Below are 23,132 nucleotides of genomic sequence, written 5' to 3'. Positions count from 1 at the left end.
TATATTGTTACAGAATACCAAGTCATTTTCCTGAGTGAAAAGAGGAAGCAGATCCTTATCTCTTTTACGATAAAATGTAATATTAGTACCTCGACAAAGTAGATTTTTTTCTTTTAGTCTGGATGCAAGTAATTCAGCGGATTCCTTTGAGAGATTCAGGTCTCTTATAAGATCGTTTAGTTCTTCTTGATTGAAACACTGCGGAGTTGCTAAATCTGCTTCAAAATCGCTGTCGTTTTCTGATTGAATTCTTTTAACTTCATCAGACGTTGATGTTTCTGTATCATCTTCTGTCAGTTCGGGTAGACTGCTGAATGATGGAACGGGTATTTCTTCCGAATGCACTACAGGCCTTCTTGCAGAATCTAGATCAGGATATGTCCATTTGTGTCTATTGTTTCTATTTATGCCTTTAATATTAACCAGACAAAAATAGCAGTCGTCATGATGGTTCCGCGGTTCTCTCCAAACCATTGGTACACCAAACCTTAGGCACTTCCTCTTTCCAGTTGTCCACTGTCGCAAATGTTCAACACATGTTTTACATATGAAATGGGGCCCAAGATTTATCTTGATCTCCTAAATGAACGCCAAAATAGGCAAAATAAGCTCTTTTCACAAAGTCAGAAATCGTTTTTCTGCTCTCTTTCAAAGTGTATTCACCACACACATAACAAAAAACATCGGGATGATTTACACAGGCACGTCTGCTTGTGGATGCCATTGTTTCAGTTTAGTGTCTTGATACTACAAAACGACCAAAATTTACACAAAATGATAGCACAACTTTACTTGGGAAAACTCAGTAATATACTAAATCAAGTACAGCCAAGCAGGTATAGAAGGATCGGGTCATAGGCAATTACAGGTATAAAAGTAATTAAGAGCGCATTGTATTGAGTAGTTCCTAGTATAGGAACATTGGGTCAGGGACAATTCCAGGTATCCATTTGGCTAATTAGATTCTGGTAAATTTCTATTTTGACGATTAAGTACATATTTATCTCTTTATTTGTTGTCCTTTATCAGAAAAAAATATATCATTTAACCTGTAACGTGTATCTCAAAAACTAGAGCTGATAGAAAAAATCTGGTGGCATTTTTGGAATCAGCACATTAAAAACATCTAAAATCAGATGTTAGATTTCTGGCACCAAATTTTTTTTTTTATTTTGTTGGCCTGTGTTATTGTATACATATATGCATTTGAAATTTGAATGATGCCGTTTATTTTCCTCTAGTAATCAAATGATATTTCAAAAATTCTAACATTTATATTCTATCAAAATTTCAATCACCAATGGCATCAACAACGTTTCAGAATCTGGGAAGAAAATCATACCTTAGCTAAAACTAAATATTTTGAATAGTCGAAGGCTTGTACTCTGCTTCTATTTTTCAGCATTAGATGAAGATGTTGTTGATGATAATTGATCAAGAAGTACTATGCATAATACAATTTGTTTTCTAGAAAAACCACATATAATCGTGAAAGTTTCAACCAGGTTTAGTATCCTCTGAAAGACAAAATGACAACTTTCAATTATTTATGGCACATCATAAGTATACTATATTTTACAATGTTCCAGTTGTATAGCTCGCGATTTAATTCCAAAAATTAAAAATCCATAAACTGCTTCAATCTCATATTGAGCAAAAATAAAATCAACATAAGTAAGATATTGAAAAGAAACGATTTAGTTTTAATATGAAACTCTGAAATTGCTTCAACGTTGTAGTCTGTATTTTATTTCTTCTTCGGAAAATACAACACATTTTAACGAGAAATAAATAGTAATTGTTGATAAGGATCACCCTTATTTTAATTTTTGGATTTTGCATATTGCAAGACATATAGACACAATCTGTTTAGGTATATAAAAATATCGGATTCTAAGAATTTATTACTGAAAATAATTGATCAAAAAGTAGATGCATAGAAATAGAAAACACCTGATAATGACATATTTCCTCAAATGAGAAAATGATTCACTGATGAACAAAATAATAGAGTTTTGTAATCACAAACTTTTTTCTGGACACATCTATCAGATCATTCTCTTGTAAAGTCATTAAAAATTTATAATATGAAACTAATTTTCAGATGCTGAATTATACTGGAGATGAAGATTTGTGCCCATGATTCAATTTTAATCATATTTTCTCCAACATAGGGTATATTTTCATGAAAATATTGTTTCTTTTTGCAGCATTCTTAATGAGTAGTGCCCTTTCGATTCATAAGTTCCGTTCAAGTATTGAACAACTACCTTCACAAATGTTATTATTATTTTCAGGAAATGATTTAACTAGGGCCTCTCCGCGTCAGATACCATCTTGGCGACATTGCTGCACTTGGAGAATTTGGCTGCGTTCAGCGGACACAACAGTTGTAAAACAGTTGAAAGAATTTCCGTTGAACGAATCTGATCAGTGAGCGCATACTCAACATGTTTAGTGAGCGGACGCCATTTTTCTGAGTGATTACGCTCACTGAGCTCATCACGTTGTGAGAATCAGAGGTTTTAGAGGTTAGGTACTCTCTAACCGTTCAGAAAATCGCTCTCTGATCACTTTAGAATTTGTGAGCGCTCAGTGATCGGATTTGCAACTGCTCTTCCCGCTGAACGCAGCCCAATCCGCATCAAGAAAATGGGAATATATTTTTTCATCAGTCCTATGAGTAATTTCAATTGGTAGGTACCTACTTGAATAATAAAAATTAAACTCTTGATTGACAAACTCGAATTTGTCTTTTAATTCTGCGGATCTACTTCCCATTCTGAATCATTTTAGAAAAATGGCGTTTTCAGATTAATTTTGTTTTTGACAACTCAGTACCTCATAAGGAATACTGTCGAACTAACCTCTACTGCTATGTCAAGTTTATAAAAATTTCGTTGTTAAAGGAATCTATTTTGCCAAATGTATCATAATTGTTTTCACTTTTTATTACAGAAAATCTATAAAAAATCCAGTACGCTTGTTATTCTAACCTCAAGAGGGAATCACCATCACGTTATTGCTCAGTTCAAAACGAAATTATAGATTTTCTCCTCTTCCAACCACCGATTTTCATAAGGTTTACACATAATTTCTTCGAACAAAATCTACATTGAAGAATTACAATATTTTTAATTTGTGAATGAAAAAAAAATGTTGGTAACTTTTCGTTTTTCGCGAAAGAACTGATGATATTTTCAATATACAGAGGTAATGTCAAGAGGTATAACTATCATTTTGTGAAAACCATAATCGACCATCTTACAGTGCTGTTTTCTACTTATATGCTCAGTACCTAAAGAAAAAGAAGATAAAGTGAATGTACAACTTTGTACAGCGTACAAAGTTTGGTCATGAATGGAATGAGTACCTAATGTTTGACTGATACTCTGAAAGCTAAGTGGTAGTAATCCCTCTTCTTAAGGTGCCCAAATTGAAAATCATTATACAATGATTCTATTAATAATATTCAGCGTCTCGTATTCTCTATTACATATCATCACCAGTTTTTTTTTCCTGATAGCCAGGCGTACTGTGCAAGTTCACAGGCCGACTCTAAACTTTACCCTTCTTTGAGTACCGCCTTAATAATCAAAGGTCTCTCTATTAGCATGCGCTCATTATATACAGCAGAGAAAAGCCAAATAAAATAAATTAATTATCTTGGTTACGATACATTCATCTGCGTAAAAATGCGAACCCTATACCTTCGAAAGACAGATACAACCCCCAATTTTTTGCAATAGCAAGTATCTACTTGTGATACATCGTGTGAAGGTCCTCTTCATTCTCTTTTCAGAAATGTTATTACTTTCATTTTTATCATATCTAACTTCACATGGGAATGTGACACACAGTACTGGGATACTGTGAATTAACAGATGCTTTTTTGATCTGACTCACATGCCCAATCTCGCAAAACTGCTTCTTTATTTTACTTAATGTCCCTTGGAATATAGGAGGCGAATCCGAAAATTTGTCATGAAATACCTACTCATTTAATGAAAAATTGGAGTGAGTCACTTGACTTACTTTTTTTTGAGTGGTATCTCCGTAAATTGTAAATTGTAAATTTGTAAAATTTCTATTTTTTGTATTCCCGTTAATTATTTGACGTTAACATTATTGAAGTTGTGTATGAAATTCAGACACAAATTAGACAATTTATAAACTACAACTTATCAGCATACAATAATTTGCGAATGCGTTCTGAAGAAATTAACATTGCCACGCTTCGCGTCTTTCGGTCAACAGTCAAGGTACTACTTTGTTACTATCATGGTTCAAATTTTGGATCGAATTTTTACAGCCCAGAGAGATCGTCGCTACCTGAACCCGCTTCATCAGAACCAAAATAAAAAAGAAAATACTTAATATTTCAGTGACACCAGAATCGATGCATGTAGATATAATTTAACGTCTTTTCGTTTTGTGCAAATTTTATGTGTATCGCGCATTCAGAATTATATGAAATTCATGCATAATATCGAAAACGTATTATAAAGGACAACTGATCCGACCAATAACAAATTTTGCGCGTATATTTATGACAACAGTTTCAGATTTGATGTAAAATTTCGAATCGATCGCGCCACTAGAACTATAGAAAATTCAAGCAAAATATGGAAAAACTGTCTGATATTTCCGTAACAACAGATTTCAGGTTGAAATTCAGTTTGTATCTATATGTAAAATATTGTCTCGAATGTTCATGCTCAATTTCAAGAAATCAGAACTCCTCATCTGAATAGAATAGCAGATTGAGATGACATAGTTCTGTAGTCTTCAATAAGATAACTGCCCAAACGCTCCTGCTTGTCTGGAATCTGGTGTTATGTCGTCAAATATTTCAATAGGGCCAAAATATGAAACTTTACCTTAAAGTTAACGATTGAAGGAAATAGTTCAGTCCACTAGAATCTATATCACAAACATCCACTAACTAATGGCAATACATAATGAAAGCTCACGATAAAAGTTGCAAACGGATATATCTAACATATCAGTGTTTTCAATCGAACAATCCTCTGTTTACGTTCAGGGTATTGAAACTTTAACTGATTTATGGAAATTAATTAATTCATATTGATATAATAAATGACAATGTGTGCTTATTTGTTACATTTCAATGCCCAAACAGCTAATCTTATGAAAAATATAATATCATCTGTATTTTGAAATCATTTAATGAGTATGTGATATACATAGGTATTGTTACCTATTTGAACTCATTTTTCGATTATCTATATTTCTTGAATGCAGGTACCAGTACTTTGCGTAACAACGACCTCATTGATATTAAAACATTCATTTCAGAATAGTGATAATTGCAAAAAGTAGGTTAAAAATGTAAAATTCAAAAGAGTAAAATATCTGAAGATACTACTTTGTAGCGAAATAATTGTTATATTAAATAATTAAAAGTGGAAATGGAATAACGTTCATTCTATTAAAAGGAATTTCCATCAAGTGAAGAACGAATCAATCAAATAAATATAAAATATCTATATTTTTTAATATGGAAACTGGGGATAGGGTGAGAAGATTAAGATTTTTGAAGGAATTCTTGTAGCAGTCGCGACTAGATAGATCACCGGATCACCCAAAACCCTGACTACCCATCTTTGCAAACTGGTGATTTTGCGGGATGAGGGCTCCCCTCACTCACAAGAATACCATATCGCATATACATCTCCACTAGAGCGAAGTATGAAGACGGATCTAGTGATCTGAGCCAATACCTTCTAGACTACACTGTTTTCTAGGAGGTATTGTCTGAGCATATCCTTCGATCCTCCGAAAGACATCTGTTAGCGTGAAAATCGAGCGCCTAAGAGAGAAGCATTGTAAGTATTTTATATTTGTTATCAACGTTAAAGGTGTTGTCTTCGACAATGAATATTATACGAACATCTGGAAGGAATTCAGATAGGTCGTGTATGGATATAAGAAACAGGAATGGTTCTAGTGCAGATCTCTGAAAAGAAAATTAATCCTGTTAGGATGGCGCCCAACACAGAGTAGTTCATATTGCACGAGTAACAAGTAAAAAACGAGTAAAAATTCAAAGAATAGTAATTTACGTAACAAGTCCGGAAAATAGGGTTTTTTGGACGAATAGACAAAATTCCAGGACGAGCGTAAGCGAGTCCTGGAAGTCTGTGAGTCCAAAAAAACCATTTTCGGTCGTGTTGCGTACAATATTTTTTCGGCTACCATGTAAAATAACTCTATCGCTGCTGCTTTCCATATGTTATTGCGATTGCGATCAAAAAACATGCAAATTTTTGACAACTAATTTCATATTATTATGAGATCCACATCGACCGAAACAGCACAAGTCAACATAATAGAAGAAGCTCGGCCAACGCCGTTCTTGGAAATGCGCGCGATAGTGCTGAAGTGCAAATTCTCTCTGTGAACTCATAAAGCTTTCTTTGTAGATTTCAGGACAGACTTAAGTTAGTTATGAATTAGACTTAGAACATCAAGCTTCGTTTTGTAACTCACGTTTTTCCCAAATCTTAATCTGTAGAATTATTAATTATTTATCCAAGTGTTGTAATTCTTAATTCAAAATAGAATAAATCCTTTTTAAAAACAGACTTTAAGATACGGAAAACATAATTGGCGCTGCGAACAGGATATCGCAACGGGGTTTTAGTTCGAAACTGAAATAAGTGTCCGCTACGGATTGTGTCCAAGGAACTCCCGTTGAGTTTCAACTCTTGATGTGATATCCAGAACCATCATCAACCACTTCGATCCAGAAGGAAGCACCACCCCTTCAACCCAGAAGGAAGCCAACCACTTCGATCCAGAAGGAAGGACCAACCACTATAGGATGCAAATCTAGGTGTAAGTCCATCAACCCCTTTTTCCCTCATTTTTTTCCACATCAGTCCTAATTTCAAATGACAGATAACTCATCTCAAGAATTAGAAATTATCGCTGAAGACTCAGAAATTCTAGAACTAGGAGCAAATTTTTTACAAAATCAATCGTTTAGAAATAATAGATTTCAACCTTATCGTAGAAGAACTTTAACACATTCCGAAATGAATAACCAAACTTCTTCTAACGTTATACCTACCGAAGTAACTAACGTTATACCTACCGAAGTAATGTCCAGACAGGACTTACAATTACTATTGAATTCCATACCAGAATATTCACCTGGTCAAAATCTATCGATATTCATCAATGAAGTCGATAATTTACTACTACATTTGCAAGGAAGATTAAATCCTGACTTGAACTATGCGCTTAATTTTTCTATAAGATCAAAATTGAAAAATGAAGCCAGAGATTTCATTGCTTTCCAAAATGCCTCTGATTGGCCTACAATCAGAAGAGTTCTCTTGCAAAGGTACGGAGACCAACGTAACGAAGATTTATTAATTTCATCATTAAGTCAATGCGTACAACATAGAAGTGAAAATTATTTAGATTTTTACAGTAGGCTATCAAAAAATTTAAATGATCTCCTTCAACATCTGACCTTAAATATTCAAGACCAAAATTATCTCTTGTACAAAAAACATGACATTCAAAAGTTAGCCCTCAAAACATTTCAAATTGGAATTCTAGAACCTTATCGATCCTATCTAAGTAATTTCGATTCAAATACCATCGAAGAATGTATAAATAGATGTAAATTTTTTGATAATAGAAAACAAGAATGGGAATATTGTGAATTCCTACGAAAATCACAAGAAACGCCTAAAAAACCAATTCACATACGCCCACAACCATCAAATTATCCAAATCGTTCAAATCATTACAATAATTTTACTCCAAATTATTTTAATAACCCACCAAATTTTACTAATCCAGCAACAAATTCTCAATTTAATTACAATTCTAGAAACCCACCAGGTTTCCCCCACTCAATAAATAAACCGATTTCAAACAATCAAAGATTCCCCACGAATCGCGAAGTTTTTGGAATCAAACCCGGTTCAAATATTTACAAAAATCAACCAAAACCCACGCCTATGTCAATTTCGACTAGGAATACTTCTAAACAACCACAACAAACACCCATGTCAATATCAACCAGAACATTCCAAAGAAATCCAAATCAATCACAACAACCAAAATTTTATTCGGAAGAATTATTTAATGTTCAAACCGAGAATGATGATCCAGAATGTTATGAAACGGAATATTATAATGCGGAAATTGAACAACAACCTGATTGTGAGAATTATTACGAGGATGACGAAAATTTTCAGATGAATGCCTCGGAATCCCAAGAAACTTAGACTTAAATTGTGTAAAAATTATGTCAAAATTGCCCTATATTTATCTACCCAAAATTGATCTTAAAATTTTAATTGATTCGGGAGCAACAAACTCCGTCATTAATTCGAAACCTGCCTTCGAAAAATTTTTTGAATATTTATACAAAGAAGAATTCATTGTTTCAGGCTTAGGAAATACTATTAAAGCTGACAATAATTTGAGCATTCCACTTTTATACGAACTAGGAATCTTCGATAATATCCATCTACATGTAGTTGATTGGCATCAGAAATTCGACGCTTTATTAGGTACATCAGATCTACAAAAATTAGGTGCAAACATCGACTATAAAACACATACTTTAGAAATTAATAACATGAAAATTCCATTCAACCTTGCATATTCTTCCACAAAATTAAAACCGAAAAAATTCGAAGCAAATAATTTTGTTAAAGTACCTGTCACTATAGAAAACGGTGATGTTTTATTACCAGAATTAAATTTTCAAGAATTTTCAACTCCAGAATGCATTGCTCATGCGAAAAACGGATTTTGTTTTATACCAACTTCAAAACCAAATCAAAATAACATAGAAATAAATTTTTCTGAAAGAATACCTGTGACATCTCTTTTAGAGACTGAAATATCTACACCTCCATTAGAAAGCCAAAATTTTAGAATTACTAGAAATATTAGAACCTCACACATGAATTCTGAAGAAAAACGAGAAATTTTGAAACTCTGTAGTAAATTCAAAAATATTTTTTATAATGAAAATTCCGATCTTTCATTCAGCAATAATGTAAAACACAAAATTCGAACAAAAGATGAAGAACCAGTTTATGTTAAATCTTTTAGACACCCCCATCACATGAAAAAAATTATTCAGGAACAAATTCAAAAATTATTAGATGACAAAATTATACGTCCATCGATTTCACCCTACAGTGCCCCAGTTTGGATTGTTGATAAGAAAAAAGACGCATCTGGACAAAAGAAATACAGAATGGTCATTGATTATCGACGTCTAAATGAAAAAACCGTAGAAGATAAATACCCTTTACCGCGTATCGAAGAAATTTTAGATAACTTAGGAAAAAGTTGTTATTTCACAACAATCGACATGGCAAAAGCATTTCATCAAATTGAAATGGACCCCGAATCGATCGAAAAAACCGCGTTTACAGTGAATAATGGCCACTTTGAATATGTTAGAATGCCTTATGGTTTGAAAAACGGCCCAAGTACATTTCAACGTTGTATGGATAACGTACTCAAAGAATATCTCCATAAATTCTGTTTTGTATACATGGACGACGTTGTCGTATTTTCCAAATCCTTACAAGAACACATTAATCACTTAAAATTAATATTTCAAAAAATAAAAGAATTCAACCTAAAAATCGAACTTGACAAATGCGAATTTTTAAGCAAAAATGTAGAATTTTTGGGACATGTGATAACCCCGGAAGGAGTATCCCCCAACCCCTCAAAATTAAACACTATAGAAAATTACCCAATACCTCGTACAGTGAAAGAAATCAAATCATTTCTAGGTTTGGTAGGTTACTACCGCAGATTTATTCAAAATTTCGCACATATTGTCTCACCTTTTACTAAATGCTTGAAAAAAGGCGCAAAAATAAACCCTGATGATCCCGATTACGTACATGCATTCCACTTATGCAAAGAATTATTGACAAATGCCCCAATTTTAGTATATCCAGATTTCGAGAAACCATTTAAATTAACCACCGATGCTTCAAATGTTGCTATTGGAAGTGTTTTATCACAATCAAATCGACCTGTAGCTTACTATTCAAGAACTCTAAATTCAGCTGAAAGAAATTATTCGACTATCGAAAAAGAATTACTTTCAATCCTAGATTCTACAAAACATTTTAGGCCTTATCTTTATGGACAATATTTCACAATTGAAACCGATCATAATCCCCTTGTATGGCTCTCTAAAATCAAAGAACCAAATTCTCGACTCATACGTTGGAAACTGAAATTAGAAGAATTTGATTTCAAAATCATTCACACCAAAGGCAAAGAAAATAAAGTTGCCGATGCTCTTTCTCGTATAGAAATACATAATCGAGAAAATGAACCACTTCTATCTGATGTTGATTTAAATGTAGAACTATCCTCTATTTTACCAAATGTGAGTGAACTCCCTGAATTAGGCGATGAAGAATTAGAAAATATTCTCAATCTCCAAAACGATGAATTATCTATTCCAAATAATAGTGAACAACAAAATTTAAATGATGATCAAAATTCTGATACTGATGCTACCATTCATTCTACCCAAGAAGATAATGGAAAAGTCATTCCAATTACAGAAAAATCAGTCAATATCTATCCCAATCGAGTTATTTTAAACATCGGTGAACAATTCAATTTGAAATTTAGTAAACCCTTCGGAAGAAACACGTATAGCGTATCAATACGACAAAATTGTATTACAGATGATTTTTCTAAACTTTTCAAAGAAATTCTCAGACCAAATGAATCTTACGGAATTTATTTTAGAGACAATAAGCTGCGTTTACCTCTCGTTAGATTTTGTAAAGAATCATTTAACTACTACGCCAAACTTTTTATTAGCAATATCTACTTATTGGATGTAATTTGCGAGGAAAATCAAAAAGAAATTATTTCCGAATATCACGACAAAAATCATAATGGAATTTCAGAAAGTCACAAATTTTTATCAAAAAAGTATTATTGGCCGAAAATGAAAAACAAAATCACTGAAATCATAAATAAATGTGAACTATGTCTTCAGTCAAAATACGAAAGACACCCTTATAGATTGAAATTTTCTGGCCCTCTTCTTGCAAAGAGACCATTTGAAGTAATACACATCGATACTTTTTCTTTTCTTAATTCCAAATTTTTGACAATAATAGACCTCTTTTCTAAATACGCCCTGTCATATCTCGTTAAAGATGGTACAGCATTAACAATCCTCAACAAATTACGCCATTATTTGGCACATCATAATATTCCTCAAAAAATTGTTTGTGACGAAGGAAGAGAATTTCATAATAAAACCTTTTTAGAGTATTGTAAGTTGAATAAAATTGATTTACACTTTACTACTGTGAATAACCCAAGTTCAAACTCTCCTATTGAGAGATTTCATTCAACACTATTAGAAAAACTCAGAATTTTGAAATTGAAAAATCCAAATGAAAATCCTTCAAATCTTATGATCACTGCAACTTTGATCTATAATCAATCAATACATTCAACGACCGGATATTCTCCATTTCATTTACTTTACGGCCCGTACGACAAATTACCAGAATTTGACTTGAACATGACAGTTTACGAGCAATACAACGAAAAAAGAAAGAAAGAAATATTACCATTTTTTGACCATATTTACGAACGGAATAAAGAAAAAGGGCAGAAAAATTTGAATAGAATAAATGAGAATAGAAACGATCCCCCAAATCTAGCACAAAGAGAAGTCTACGTTGAAAGAAATAGACCCAGAAAAACTGACCCGCCTTTTGAAAAAGTTACAGTTGAACGACAACAACAAAATAAAATTAGTGGTTTAACTCAAAAATCTAGAGAAACCACAGCTCATATCAAAAAAGTCAAACGACTAAGAAAAAATGTTTGTTCTTTTCAGGATACCAATGATCCTCCTGATACAGACCCAAATCAACCAGGCCCTTCAGGTCAACAAAATAATCAGTAATGGATACTTTGAAGAACCCTTAAGTCAGGCCAAAATTCTTGATCATTACCATAATTTTCTCTTTTTTATAAACATCACGAATTTACAAATCAATTATGATCAACTTAATTACAACTTTAATGCACTGCAGAAAAATCGAACTATTGATGAATTATCTCATAGAATTTACCTTCAATTAAAATCGAATTTAGCCCAAATTGAACAAATACTACATAAATTCATTAACAAAAAAGTTAAAAGAGGTTTGGCTAATTTTATTGGCAAAGGCATAAAATTTATCACAGGAAATCTAGACGACGATGATCTGAAAACTATTAACGAGAACATAGAAAGTCTCCATCAAATTAAAAACTCTGAAATTGAAAGAATTAATAAATTAACTTCTTTTGCAAATCATTTAACACAAAGGTACTCAGAAGATTTAGCTTTATTGAATGATAATATTCAACATACTAAATTACTTTTTCAAAACATAAAATCAACGGAACAATTCAGAATGACTGTTGAATATCAAATACTTCAAGCAGAAGATCTATTGAATACTTTCTTGATGCTTGAAAGAACTATCAGTTTTGCAATGAAAGGAATACCAAATTTAGAACTCATAAAAATCGATGAACTTCTTTTGATTGGAAAGTATCTCGAAAAAATTTATAAACCACAACAATTATCTCCAATCGATCACGTTCATCTCTATAAAACTATAGAGTTTGCTAAAATATCTGTCATAGGAACGGATGAATCCATCACCTTTCTCCTCAAAATTCCTATTCTCAAACAGATCACCACAAACTATTCCCGAGTGTACCCTCTACCTAACCACCAAGATATTGCTGTAATACCTCCGAAAAAGTATTTGGTCAGAATCAACTACGAAGAATACTGGACCAATGAAGCCTGTATTTCCACATTAGGCAGTTCCATTGTCTTATGTCTTCAACCACCAGTCAAAGAAGCCTGCATCCTGTCATCACCAGACCAGTGTCAAAAAGTGCTCATCAAAAACAACTATAAGATAATCCATACACTTCAGAACAAACAGCTTCTCACCCTGTTTAAGAATACGCAGACAATACTAGAAGATTGCCATGGTATAATTATGAAAAAATCCATACAAGGAATAAACCTGCTACATTCAGATTGTACCATCATCATCGACAATTCAATATTTGAAAACACTGAACCAATTTTTGAGATGAAATTTGAAAACATTTCGAAACTCCCATTGAGTTACGATTATAAAATGGAACTTCAGTTAAAACACTTAAGAGAACCTACATCAATCCTGCAAGAAGCTGAGAAACTTCAAAATCAACCAATTTATCTACACCCAATAACTCAGCTCACGCATTATACCATAAGCGGAATTTTACTCTGTTTCATAATCATTGGAACAATCACTGTCATGATAAACAGAGTAAGAATTAGAGACCTGTTATACAATCCGAGGAAAATCATTCGCATCGACCTCGAGAACAACCCAGGTGATCCCACTGATAACGAGGACGTTATCTAAACTAAGGGGGGAGGTATTATGAGATCCACATCGACCGAAACAGCACAAGTCAACATAATAGAAGAAGCTCGGCCAACGCCGTTCTTGGAAATGCGCGCGATAGTGCTGAAGTGCAAATTCTCTCTGTGAACTCATAAAGCTTTCTTTGTAGATTTCAGGACAGACTTAAGTTAGTTATGAATTAGACTTAGAACATCAAGCTTCGTTTTGTAACTCACGTTTTTCCCAAATCTTAATCTGTAGAATTATTAATTATTTATCCAAGTGTTGTAATTCTTAATTCAAAATAGAATAAATCCTTTTTAAAAACAGACTTTAAGATACGGAAAACATAATTATATGAACTGTCAGCCGTTATCTCGGTTGCTATGGATTCTATGATTCTTTTCCGGCCTAGTCCGGGAAGTACGTACTTTCCGGACTAGGCCGGGAAATGCTACTTTCTCAGAGAAAAAGCATCCGAGAAGTGAGCACTTCCCGGACGGTTGCCGAAAAAAGAAATTGTTTGCAACAGGCCCTGGCATTTCTCAACGCATTTTGTCGTGAAGTAGCATTACTTATTTCAAATTTGACATATTTCAAAGTCAAAAGTTGCAAAGTGAATTTTCACGTTTTCAGTTTTGTTGCCTTGAACAATAACTGAAATCGATCGACCATGACTAAAGTTAAATTTGATGTCTCGTTCTGTAAAAGCATTTCAGGAATAGAATTTTTTGCCAGAGTTTAGTACAAAGTTTTTCTAGCTAATTCTATGAATAGGAGAAAAATGTATTACTGTTAATGCGGTCAATTTTTTTTTCATTTCCTTGAAATATGTAGGTATATACAAAAATTGTGGAAGAGATATTACAGTGAAAGTAGGTAATAACAGACTTATCAGTATGAGTTTGAATCACTTCCATAATAAACATTGATAAGACCCATTGCAGCAATGTTTTTGTTGTGAAAATTTTTGTCAATTTTATCAATTCTTGAAAGCTTTTCTAAACACTTCGCTCTTATCTGATTACAAATTCTCACTAGATGGGAATTATACGGGAAAACATATCCAAGTAGAATATGCCTTTATACAAAAACTGGAAATACCTTTACCTACCCTCAAAAACAAAGGGAAGCACTATTTTCTATCGGTATTTCCATGTAATAATTCCCTACAAAAGAATTATAATAATTTTTTGAATTAGTATAATCACACATTTCTGGAATAAAAATGATGGAGACTCTCATCAACTTTTTCATTCCTACATGGTTCTCATAAACTCCAAAACTCACCTGTTATATTTCGTTGTATCCATATAGAAAAGAAACAAGAGTTGATTCTAATAACCAAATCACATGCATCATAGAAATTGGGATCATAACAGAAACAGAATTCGGTTTTATATATTTTCAAGGAGGGACATAGGTGGTGGTTTGTGGGTTGGAAAGGACTGGAATCCTGAACGTCAATGCAGGAGGGGCATGCGTGCAACACAAGAGCGATGAACGGAAGTAAATTTTATACAGGTTCTCGAAACGAAAATTCGACAAAAACACAGACTTTGTGTCAGGAGTTTTTAAACGGCCATTCATTGATATGATTACTGGATACTATAGAGTGTGTGCCTACAAGTTATTTGACGAATAACTTTACAGGCTTTCAGTGCAGATGCAAGAAATACTGGGGAGTCTGAAACAGTGTACGAAATTATATCCTAAGTATTTCCTTTCAAGATTTGTTTTACATATTTTTCGAAAACTTTCAATCGGCGTAACTATCGAACTGTGATCTACCCCCAGAAAACCACTCAACAACTAACCCACCCCTTGTCACCAATTGCAGCAAGCTCGACTTTGGGGTAGTTCTGAGGAAAGTAGAAGAGCGGCTTTCTACTGATCTAAAAAGTGAAGTAATTCCTCCCTCCATAAAAGAGAGAAAGGTTGATTCGGTCCGCCGCTAACTTAGACAGGTCTTGATCTTAAATTTTTTCCCAAGATATTTCTTTTTGAAATTAGAGTAAAATTTGTTTTAAATCAGATATAATGAAAAAACACAAATTTTTCAGTCAGTTGGGTCAGAAGCCAGGATTACCTCATACTCACAAAATGCAACAACTGACACAACACTCAATCAAAAGAAAATATAAAAATAATTGCTACAACTTTAAATATGATAGATATCAGGACTACTCAGTAAAATTCATTGAGGAGAGAGTTTTGGTTTCCCCCAGAAAAAATAACCAAAAAAATCAAAATTTCTTAATTATTTCTTCGTTATTTCCTTATCTAATTCGAATTTACCTTATACTCAGAACGAACAAGAAAATATTACTCTTCTTTAAATCCGGTTTTCGCGCCCGACGTAAAAATGCCAACTTTTCTCACTCTGAGCCCCTAGATGATCGATTTCCAACTCACTAATAATTTACAACTCCTGACTTGACAATAGATTGGCGTATGCTTGGACGGGCGCTCAAAAGCTGTAAACGTCGAAGTATACAAATCAAATATAAAATAACACCTACGTGGTAGTTTTTCAAGAATGATCATGATCATACAGTCTTCAACGGCGTGACCAAATTGAAATGATTTTAGATGACACTTAATATCCATTCGACGTTCTTCTGGAAACTACAATTCGTTCTGAATGAAACTTAGAGTCGTTCTATTGAAACATATTCAATTAATATCAGGAAGATAGCTATAGCCATGTACGAGTTGAAGTTGGTTGTTCCCGAAAAACCCATTAGGTCTGCCTATGGAAAACACAAGCGGACGGCTGGCTCCTGTTGTTGGCTCCGTTTTTCTTTGTTTTCCTCCAAGTGTTCATCCTTACACTTTTTCATTGTACTGATGAGAGCCAAAAGCCCGAAACACGTGTCTACGGTTAGCACTTTTCCTTGAAGGATGTCCGTTATTCTTTTCATTGTTTTTTAAATCCCCCTTCGTTACCTGTTGAGGCTTGTACAGTAAAAAGAAGAATTTCTCTGTGGTTCTACTCTGTGCTTACTCGTACCATGTTATCTCCCTCATCCAGTGCTCTCATAATAATATTCTATTCTATTCAATGTATGTGTTCTCTCGCTTAACAAGGCGAATTAAACAAGTTAAAATCATTCTCGTATTTTCTCACATCCAAAATAACACATTTATTTAGTCCTCCAAGTAGGATAACCAACATTATAAGGCCTTTCACGTTACAACATTTTTGGTACTTCGAGCCGCAAGAAACAATTCATTACACATAAATAATAATATTCAATTATCGAATCAAATTTCTCAGAAACACATCTTAAGGAATATGCTGCATGTTATTTCACCCTAATATATACATTTCACCCTAATATATGGCTTTCACTTCAAATTATCTGAAATAATTGAAACACCGATGGTACCAAAGTCAAATATTTGATGGGAGAAGAAATCGAATCCAATATCCGAAAATACAATTGCACTTCATATATACTTTATTATTATTGAACAACAAAAACTGAAGCTAAGCCTTTGAAACTCAGAAACAAAAATACAGATACATAAGTAATAAAGTAACAAAAAAATTGCACGAAATATATATAGAAATTCAAGTATTCGAAGAGTCAACAAATAGGCGAAACATTTTTGATTTCAATCAGCTGATAAGTGAACCTAAGCGTATTACTATTTGTTTCGAGATCTTATAGATTTGTTGTTTTATAATAAAGACAACGTGATAAGCTGTGGAAGTAGAGATTACAGTGCATCGGATCAGTAAATTTTTTGCCGTCTAGACTTAAAAAAGGAAAATTCAAACATTAGCGAATTTTCTTATAGATCTTCTAAGATCATTAATTTCAAAATATTTCAAGCTGACCTGAAGACAGTTCCTTGGCAAAAATTTTTCATATTAAAGATATTAATATAAATGTTGGGTTTATAACATCCAATATTGTGTCGTTGTTGAATCATCATGCTCCTATTAAACATGTCAAAATTAGGCTAAAGAACTACTCTTCATGGATTACTGATGATTTGAGGCATTTGATGAGGTTGGGTAATTGGGCGTTGGAAGAGTACAAAAGAACTGGATATCCCCAGAACAGAATATATTATAGACAGCTTTGTAATTTAACTACCGCATCAATGAGATTAAAAAAGAGGGCATATCTTGACCATAAATTCATAGGTGCTTCACAGAGGGAGAAATGAATGGAACTCAAAAAGCTGAGTGTAGTTAGGGTAAGTCGATCAAAATTCCGGTTAATTTACGTAATGTGGATGATCTCAATACCTCATCCACAAAAATTTGTTCCGTAACAGTTATCCTGATCCCAACTTATGTAGATTCTATATGAATGATAGTTTACGCGATTATGCATTTGGGTTCGATTTTGTTTCGCAGGACGATATTGAACAAATTCTGAATAGCATAAGATCTAATGCTTCCCAGCCAATTTATGTTGCCCAGTTATTAATCCTTATATAACGTACGTTATTAACACCTGCTTGGAAAGATCTTTTTTTCACTCTGATTGGAAGCGTGCGACTGTGATCCCTTTGCCCAAAATTCGTAATCCGACGGAATATTCACATTTTCGTTCAATCTCTATTTTAACTGTGTTGTCAAACGTTTTGGAGAAGGTTATGGTAAAGCAGATGTTACATCTTCGAATATATTTTTTGGAAATTCCAAATTGCATCAAATAGACTCATATAGTACCCCAAACCCTGAAGACCGGAGACCCTGTAGAGGAACCATAATTAAAACAATTTATTGCTCCATAGGCACTCTCATTTTTGTGTATATATAGCTGAAAATGAATTTCAAAATGTAACACTTTGCAATGTTACCTTGATGAAGCCGCTTAAACTTAAAATTTTCATGGAAATCGAGAGTTATGCCGATTGAAAATTTTCGATGAAATACATAAAACGGTCTGCATCTCTCGAACGAATATACTTAGGACATATTTCGAACGCTATCAGATTCTTCACAATGTGCAGCCTCTGACCTTCATTTGGAACTCGAACTTTTACCATCATTTAATTTTCAAATTCAATTTTAAACTACACTTATGTGCAAAAAACGCAAGAAGTTGATATTTGGTAAAATTTAAAGTCTCATAGTTTTCTTACTTTCAGCACAATTTTAGAAATTCTTTCAGTAAACTGTCGATAGAATTATTTTTTTCAATTAGCACATTCAATATTTGTTAAAATGGATGCTTTTTAGTCAACATAAAGGGTTAATAAGATGTTTGTTGTTAAACCTTATTTTGAAATATGAAATAATTTGGAATAATTTCGAGGTGAATTTTTTTCAAATTGCCAATTTTCATCAAGAATCTTTCTTCTCAACATTTTGTTTTTTATTCATGGCTTTCGAGTGCACTAGTTAATTTTATGGGACTGTTCCGTAACCACGGAATTATTAATTTAAAATTTGGATTTAGAGACTTTTCACAGTTGTTTTGTTTTTTCGGTTTCCTTTTTTGTTTGTTATTCTATGCGCGGTGCTCGCCTGTGAATTTTTTTTTTTTGAAGACGAAATTGAACGTTCGGACAGATGTACTAATTTTTTTAATCGCTGTGTTCCACACGATACGTAATTTTCCGAAAGTGGATAAAATACACGCTAAAATCACGAAGTTTTCGCTGTGAACGCTAAAGAACTAAAGTTTCAATAGATTGAAACGCGCAAAAGGTGTTCGTGCGGTTTAGGTTTGGGTGTTCTTCGAGATTAAGCTGCGGATGCAGATAAGAAGGGCCCTTCCAGACTCCATCATATCAACCCACAAAGTTAGGTGCAATTCGTTGGTGGCTTGCTTTGAGTTCGAGTTATCAATTCGCATTTTTTACTTTATTTTTCACTCTGTGAAAGGTGTCGCTGACATTTCATCGTTGGTTTGTAGGACGAGTGGCCCTAGTCCATATTTTCTGTCGGGCAATACAATTTATTACTTTTGAGTTATTGAACAATATATAACAGGGACAAATCAACAGTTTACCCAATTTGTTTATGAGTGTACCAATCAGAAGGCAACAATATATTAATGTTATAATATATAATTATAGTTATAATGATAATCAACCAGTTCAAAATTCATTTATGCAAATTTATTGAATTTAAATGAAAACTAAAAACATCTCAATTCAACTGGAGCGTGAATAACCAAAAGAAACTTTTTTTTTGATTAGATTAATATTTTTTCATTTACTGTCTGCAGAAGTGGGTTCATACTATCGACCAGGTTTCGAATGGTATCTTGAGCAAAATTTCATTTATAATATAATAATAATAATACCCTTCATTAGCAAAATTTACTATTTACAAACAATGAAATTACAGAAATACAATAATTCAATCATAAAGCTCCTTAATGTAGGAAATCAATAATTTTCTGAAATTCCTATGATTATCACAATTTTTCATTTCATTTGGCAATTCATTATATAAAGTTAATCCTTTTACAAGTGTTGACCCTGATGCCGAACAGGTACGAAAAGAATCCACATAAAAGTTATTTCTATTTCTTGTATTATACTCATGCACTTCAGATATATACTTAATATTTTCAGATAAATAGTTTGGCAGCATTTTATGTTCAATCTTATATATCATTTCTAATGTTCTGAATTTAATCCTTTGCCTTACATTAATCAAATTCAACGCTTCTAACATCAACCTAATTGGAGTTCTTCTATTACACCTCAACACCATTCTCATACCACGATTCAATATTTTCTGCAGCTTATCTATGCTATTCGATTTCAAGTTGAAAAATAATGACGCGCAAAAGTCCAAATGAGGTAAAACTATTGCCCTAAATAACAACGATCTAGTCTTTATATCTATTTTGTCACTAATTCTATTTATGAACTGAATTTTTTGTGCCATCTTCCCCGCAATATACTCAACATGTAATTTAAAATTCAAATTTTGATCCATTTTTACTCCCAAGTATTTAATTGTTGCTTCTTTTAATATATTTTTGTTTATTAACACTTTATATTTTCTTTATTAATTTCCTTTAATCTAATTTCGCTACCAAAAAACATAAATTGCGATTTATTTGAATTCACTACCAGTCTATTATCTTCCATCCAGTCAATTATTTCTAGATCTTCATTCATAATATTAACCATATGATCACTATTCTCTCCGTTATATATAACATGGTATCATCGGCAAATGCTAATATTTTACAATGTTTCTTATTTTTTATAATATCATTTATATATATTAGAAATAACAAATTTCCCAAAGTTGTTCCCTGGGGGACACCGTATTCATTTTCAATACCGGAAGATATCACACCGTTAAATTTAACTTTTTGTGTCCTTTTACTCAAATACGATTTGAACCAATCAAGAACTAAATCTCTTATTCCCATCCTTTCCAATTTTTTCAACAGTAATTTACGATCTATTGTCTCGAAGGCTCTCTTGAAATCAATGAATACAGCTAAAATTATTTTATTTCTATCAATCTCTCTCAACCAATCATTGCACATATACAAAACTGAGCTCTCACAAGAATGTTTAGCACGAAATCCTGATTGACAATCAATGAGTACTTTATTTTCATTAAGAAAATTCAACAATTGATCTCTCACAATCATCTCCAGTATCTTTTCATAAACAGGCACGGTATGAACGCCCCTGAATTCCTCACATAATATCGTACCGCTTATCTTCGGAATCAGTACCACCACAGAAACATTCCAGATATCAGGGAAACTAGATCCCTAGACTTAGATCTTTAAAATTTTCTACATTTTTCACTATTTCGCATTGACAGTTAACATGGTCGACACAGTATTCGTTATGAATTTTTAAAACCATAGTGAGCGGCCTACCAACATCGGAGACAGAAAAAGCGATATACTTTGTCTTTTTTAGATTTAAACTTAGGAGACTATAATTAAGCCAACTATACAGTTCTCTAAGCTCCTCCTCCGCCCTCCTGAAAACAACATCCCAACTCGAACCACTAAAGACAACAACAGTGTCATCCGTATAGGAAATTACGACAGCTCTATCCAAAATTCTCCCTATTTCATTTATATATATTTGAGGAACAAGAGAGGACCCAAAACCGTTCCCTGTGGTATACCAATTGAAATTTTTTCTGGTTTGCTGTAATAATCCTCGATTTTAACTTTTTGGGTTCGGTTTGTTGAATAATTTTTGAGAAGTAAATTTGTTGTCCCTCTAATGCCTATACACTCCATTCTGTATAACAATTGTTCATGAGGAATTAATTGTATCGAACGCTTTTGCTAAGTCAATGAAAACTGCCAAGGTCTTCTCGTCGGAGTTGAGGTTGCTATTAATTTCATTTATTGTTAAAAACTGCATCCTCTGTACTGAGGTTATGTCTGAAACCATATTGATGTTTATTGAGTAATTTGTTATTTTCTAAAAATTCTATGATTCGTGTTTTCAAACACGGTCTATAGTTGTCCATTTTCTGTTTGTCACCAGACTTATATATGGGTATTACAACCGAGGTCTTCCAATCCGAGGGTATTTCGTTTTTCTCAAAGCATAAATTGATTAGGTAGGTTAAAGGCTTAATTAGATGAAGATGCACACTCTTGATAATTTTATTGTTAATGCCGTTCACCCCAGGTGCTGAATCGTTTTTTAACTTTGAAATTTCCTGAATCAGTTCTTGGGGGGTTACTGGTTTTAGAAAAAGTGAACTGTGCGTGTTAAATTTATTTTTGTATTTTTTTCCAGTTGGCGCTACATTTGGGTGCATTCGGTTTCCTATGCTAGTGAAATAATAATTGAAAGTATTGGCGATGTTCACCGGTTGAGTAAATACTTGATTGTCTTCATTTTTGATGCTACTAATTTTCTGTTTTGTTTTGATAATATTCACTGCTTCATTGATTAAACACCAATTTTTTTTTGGATCATGTTTAGCATTATTGATTTTGGTTTTATAGTATTCATTCTTCACTTGTTTCACAATTTTCTTGAGGCTATTCCTATAATTTATGTATTCAGATTTCTTTTGATCAGAGTAGAGTTTATTTAATTCCGATTTCATTTTGTCTCTTTTCCGAATAGAATTTATTATTCCGAGGGTTATCCAGGGTTTCAGTTTCCTGTTTTTGCTATTTATAACCAAGGTTTTCTTATAGTTGTTCATATGATTTACAAATATATTTTTAAAGCAAAGATAACTAACTCTCCTCTACTGTTTTAATGTCATAAACATTTTGCCAGCTTTTTTTTGATAGCTTAGTATTTAGCTTTCTTATGTCGATTTTCGTCCCGTTTATTTCACTACTTTTTGAAAGTTTTATGTTTTTATTAAAATCAATCTCAAGTCCTATAGGGAAATGATCAGTTAAAGCGTATTCGAAAATAAAAGGTTTTAATGAAAGTTGATTTTTCAGATCATTTGTACATTTCACAAAAATATGGTCAATTAATGTGGAAGATGACTCCGTTACTCTGATTGGTTGATTCAGATAGTTTTCGTAGCCATAAGAAGTTAACAAATGCATATACACATTACTCACTTTTTCTTTTTCATCGAGAATATTGACATTTAAATCTCCTATGAGTAAATCAATTTGTTCTTGTTTCAAGTTTGAAAAATATTCTTCAAGCTCAGTCAAAAACAAGTTCAAATTTGTGGAAGGTGGTCTGTAAATTGAGGTTATTCCCATC

The 23,132-nt window shown here is 33.0% G+C and overlaps 1 protein-coding gene across 4 annotated transcripts in view; it reads right to left on the bottom strand.

Annotated features, from left to right (window-relative positions):
- LOC123679965 overlaps positions 1-23,132 on the bottom strand; it is a 76,455-nt gene that overhangs the window by 40,144 nt on the left and 13,179 nt on the right. Inside the window, exon 1 of one of the 4 annotated variants that reach the window (XM_045617567.1) lies at positions 14,760-14,919. The exons of 2 other annotated variants lie outside the window; for them this stretch is intronic. In XM_045617567.1, the coding sequence (XP_045473523.1) occupies positions 14,760-14,782 (23 nt within the window). In that variant the 5' untranslated portion in view covers positions 14,783-14,919. Of the gene's footprint in view, positions 1-4,880; positions 5,003-14,759; positions 14,920-23,132 lie in introns of those variants that run through there. One more of the 4 variants, XM_045617569.1, reaches the window with a different exon arrangement.

The sequence above is a fragment of the Harmonia axyridis genome, chromosome 5 (genome assembly GCF_914767665.1).
Source record: "Harmonia axyridis chromosome 5, icHarAxyr1.1, whole genome shotgun sequence".
Taxonomy (NCBI): Eukaryota; Metazoa; Arthropoda; class Insecta; order Coleoptera; family Coccinellidae; genus Harmonia; species Harmonia axyridis.
This window is presented reverse-complemented; position numbering and strand designations above follow the sequence as displayed.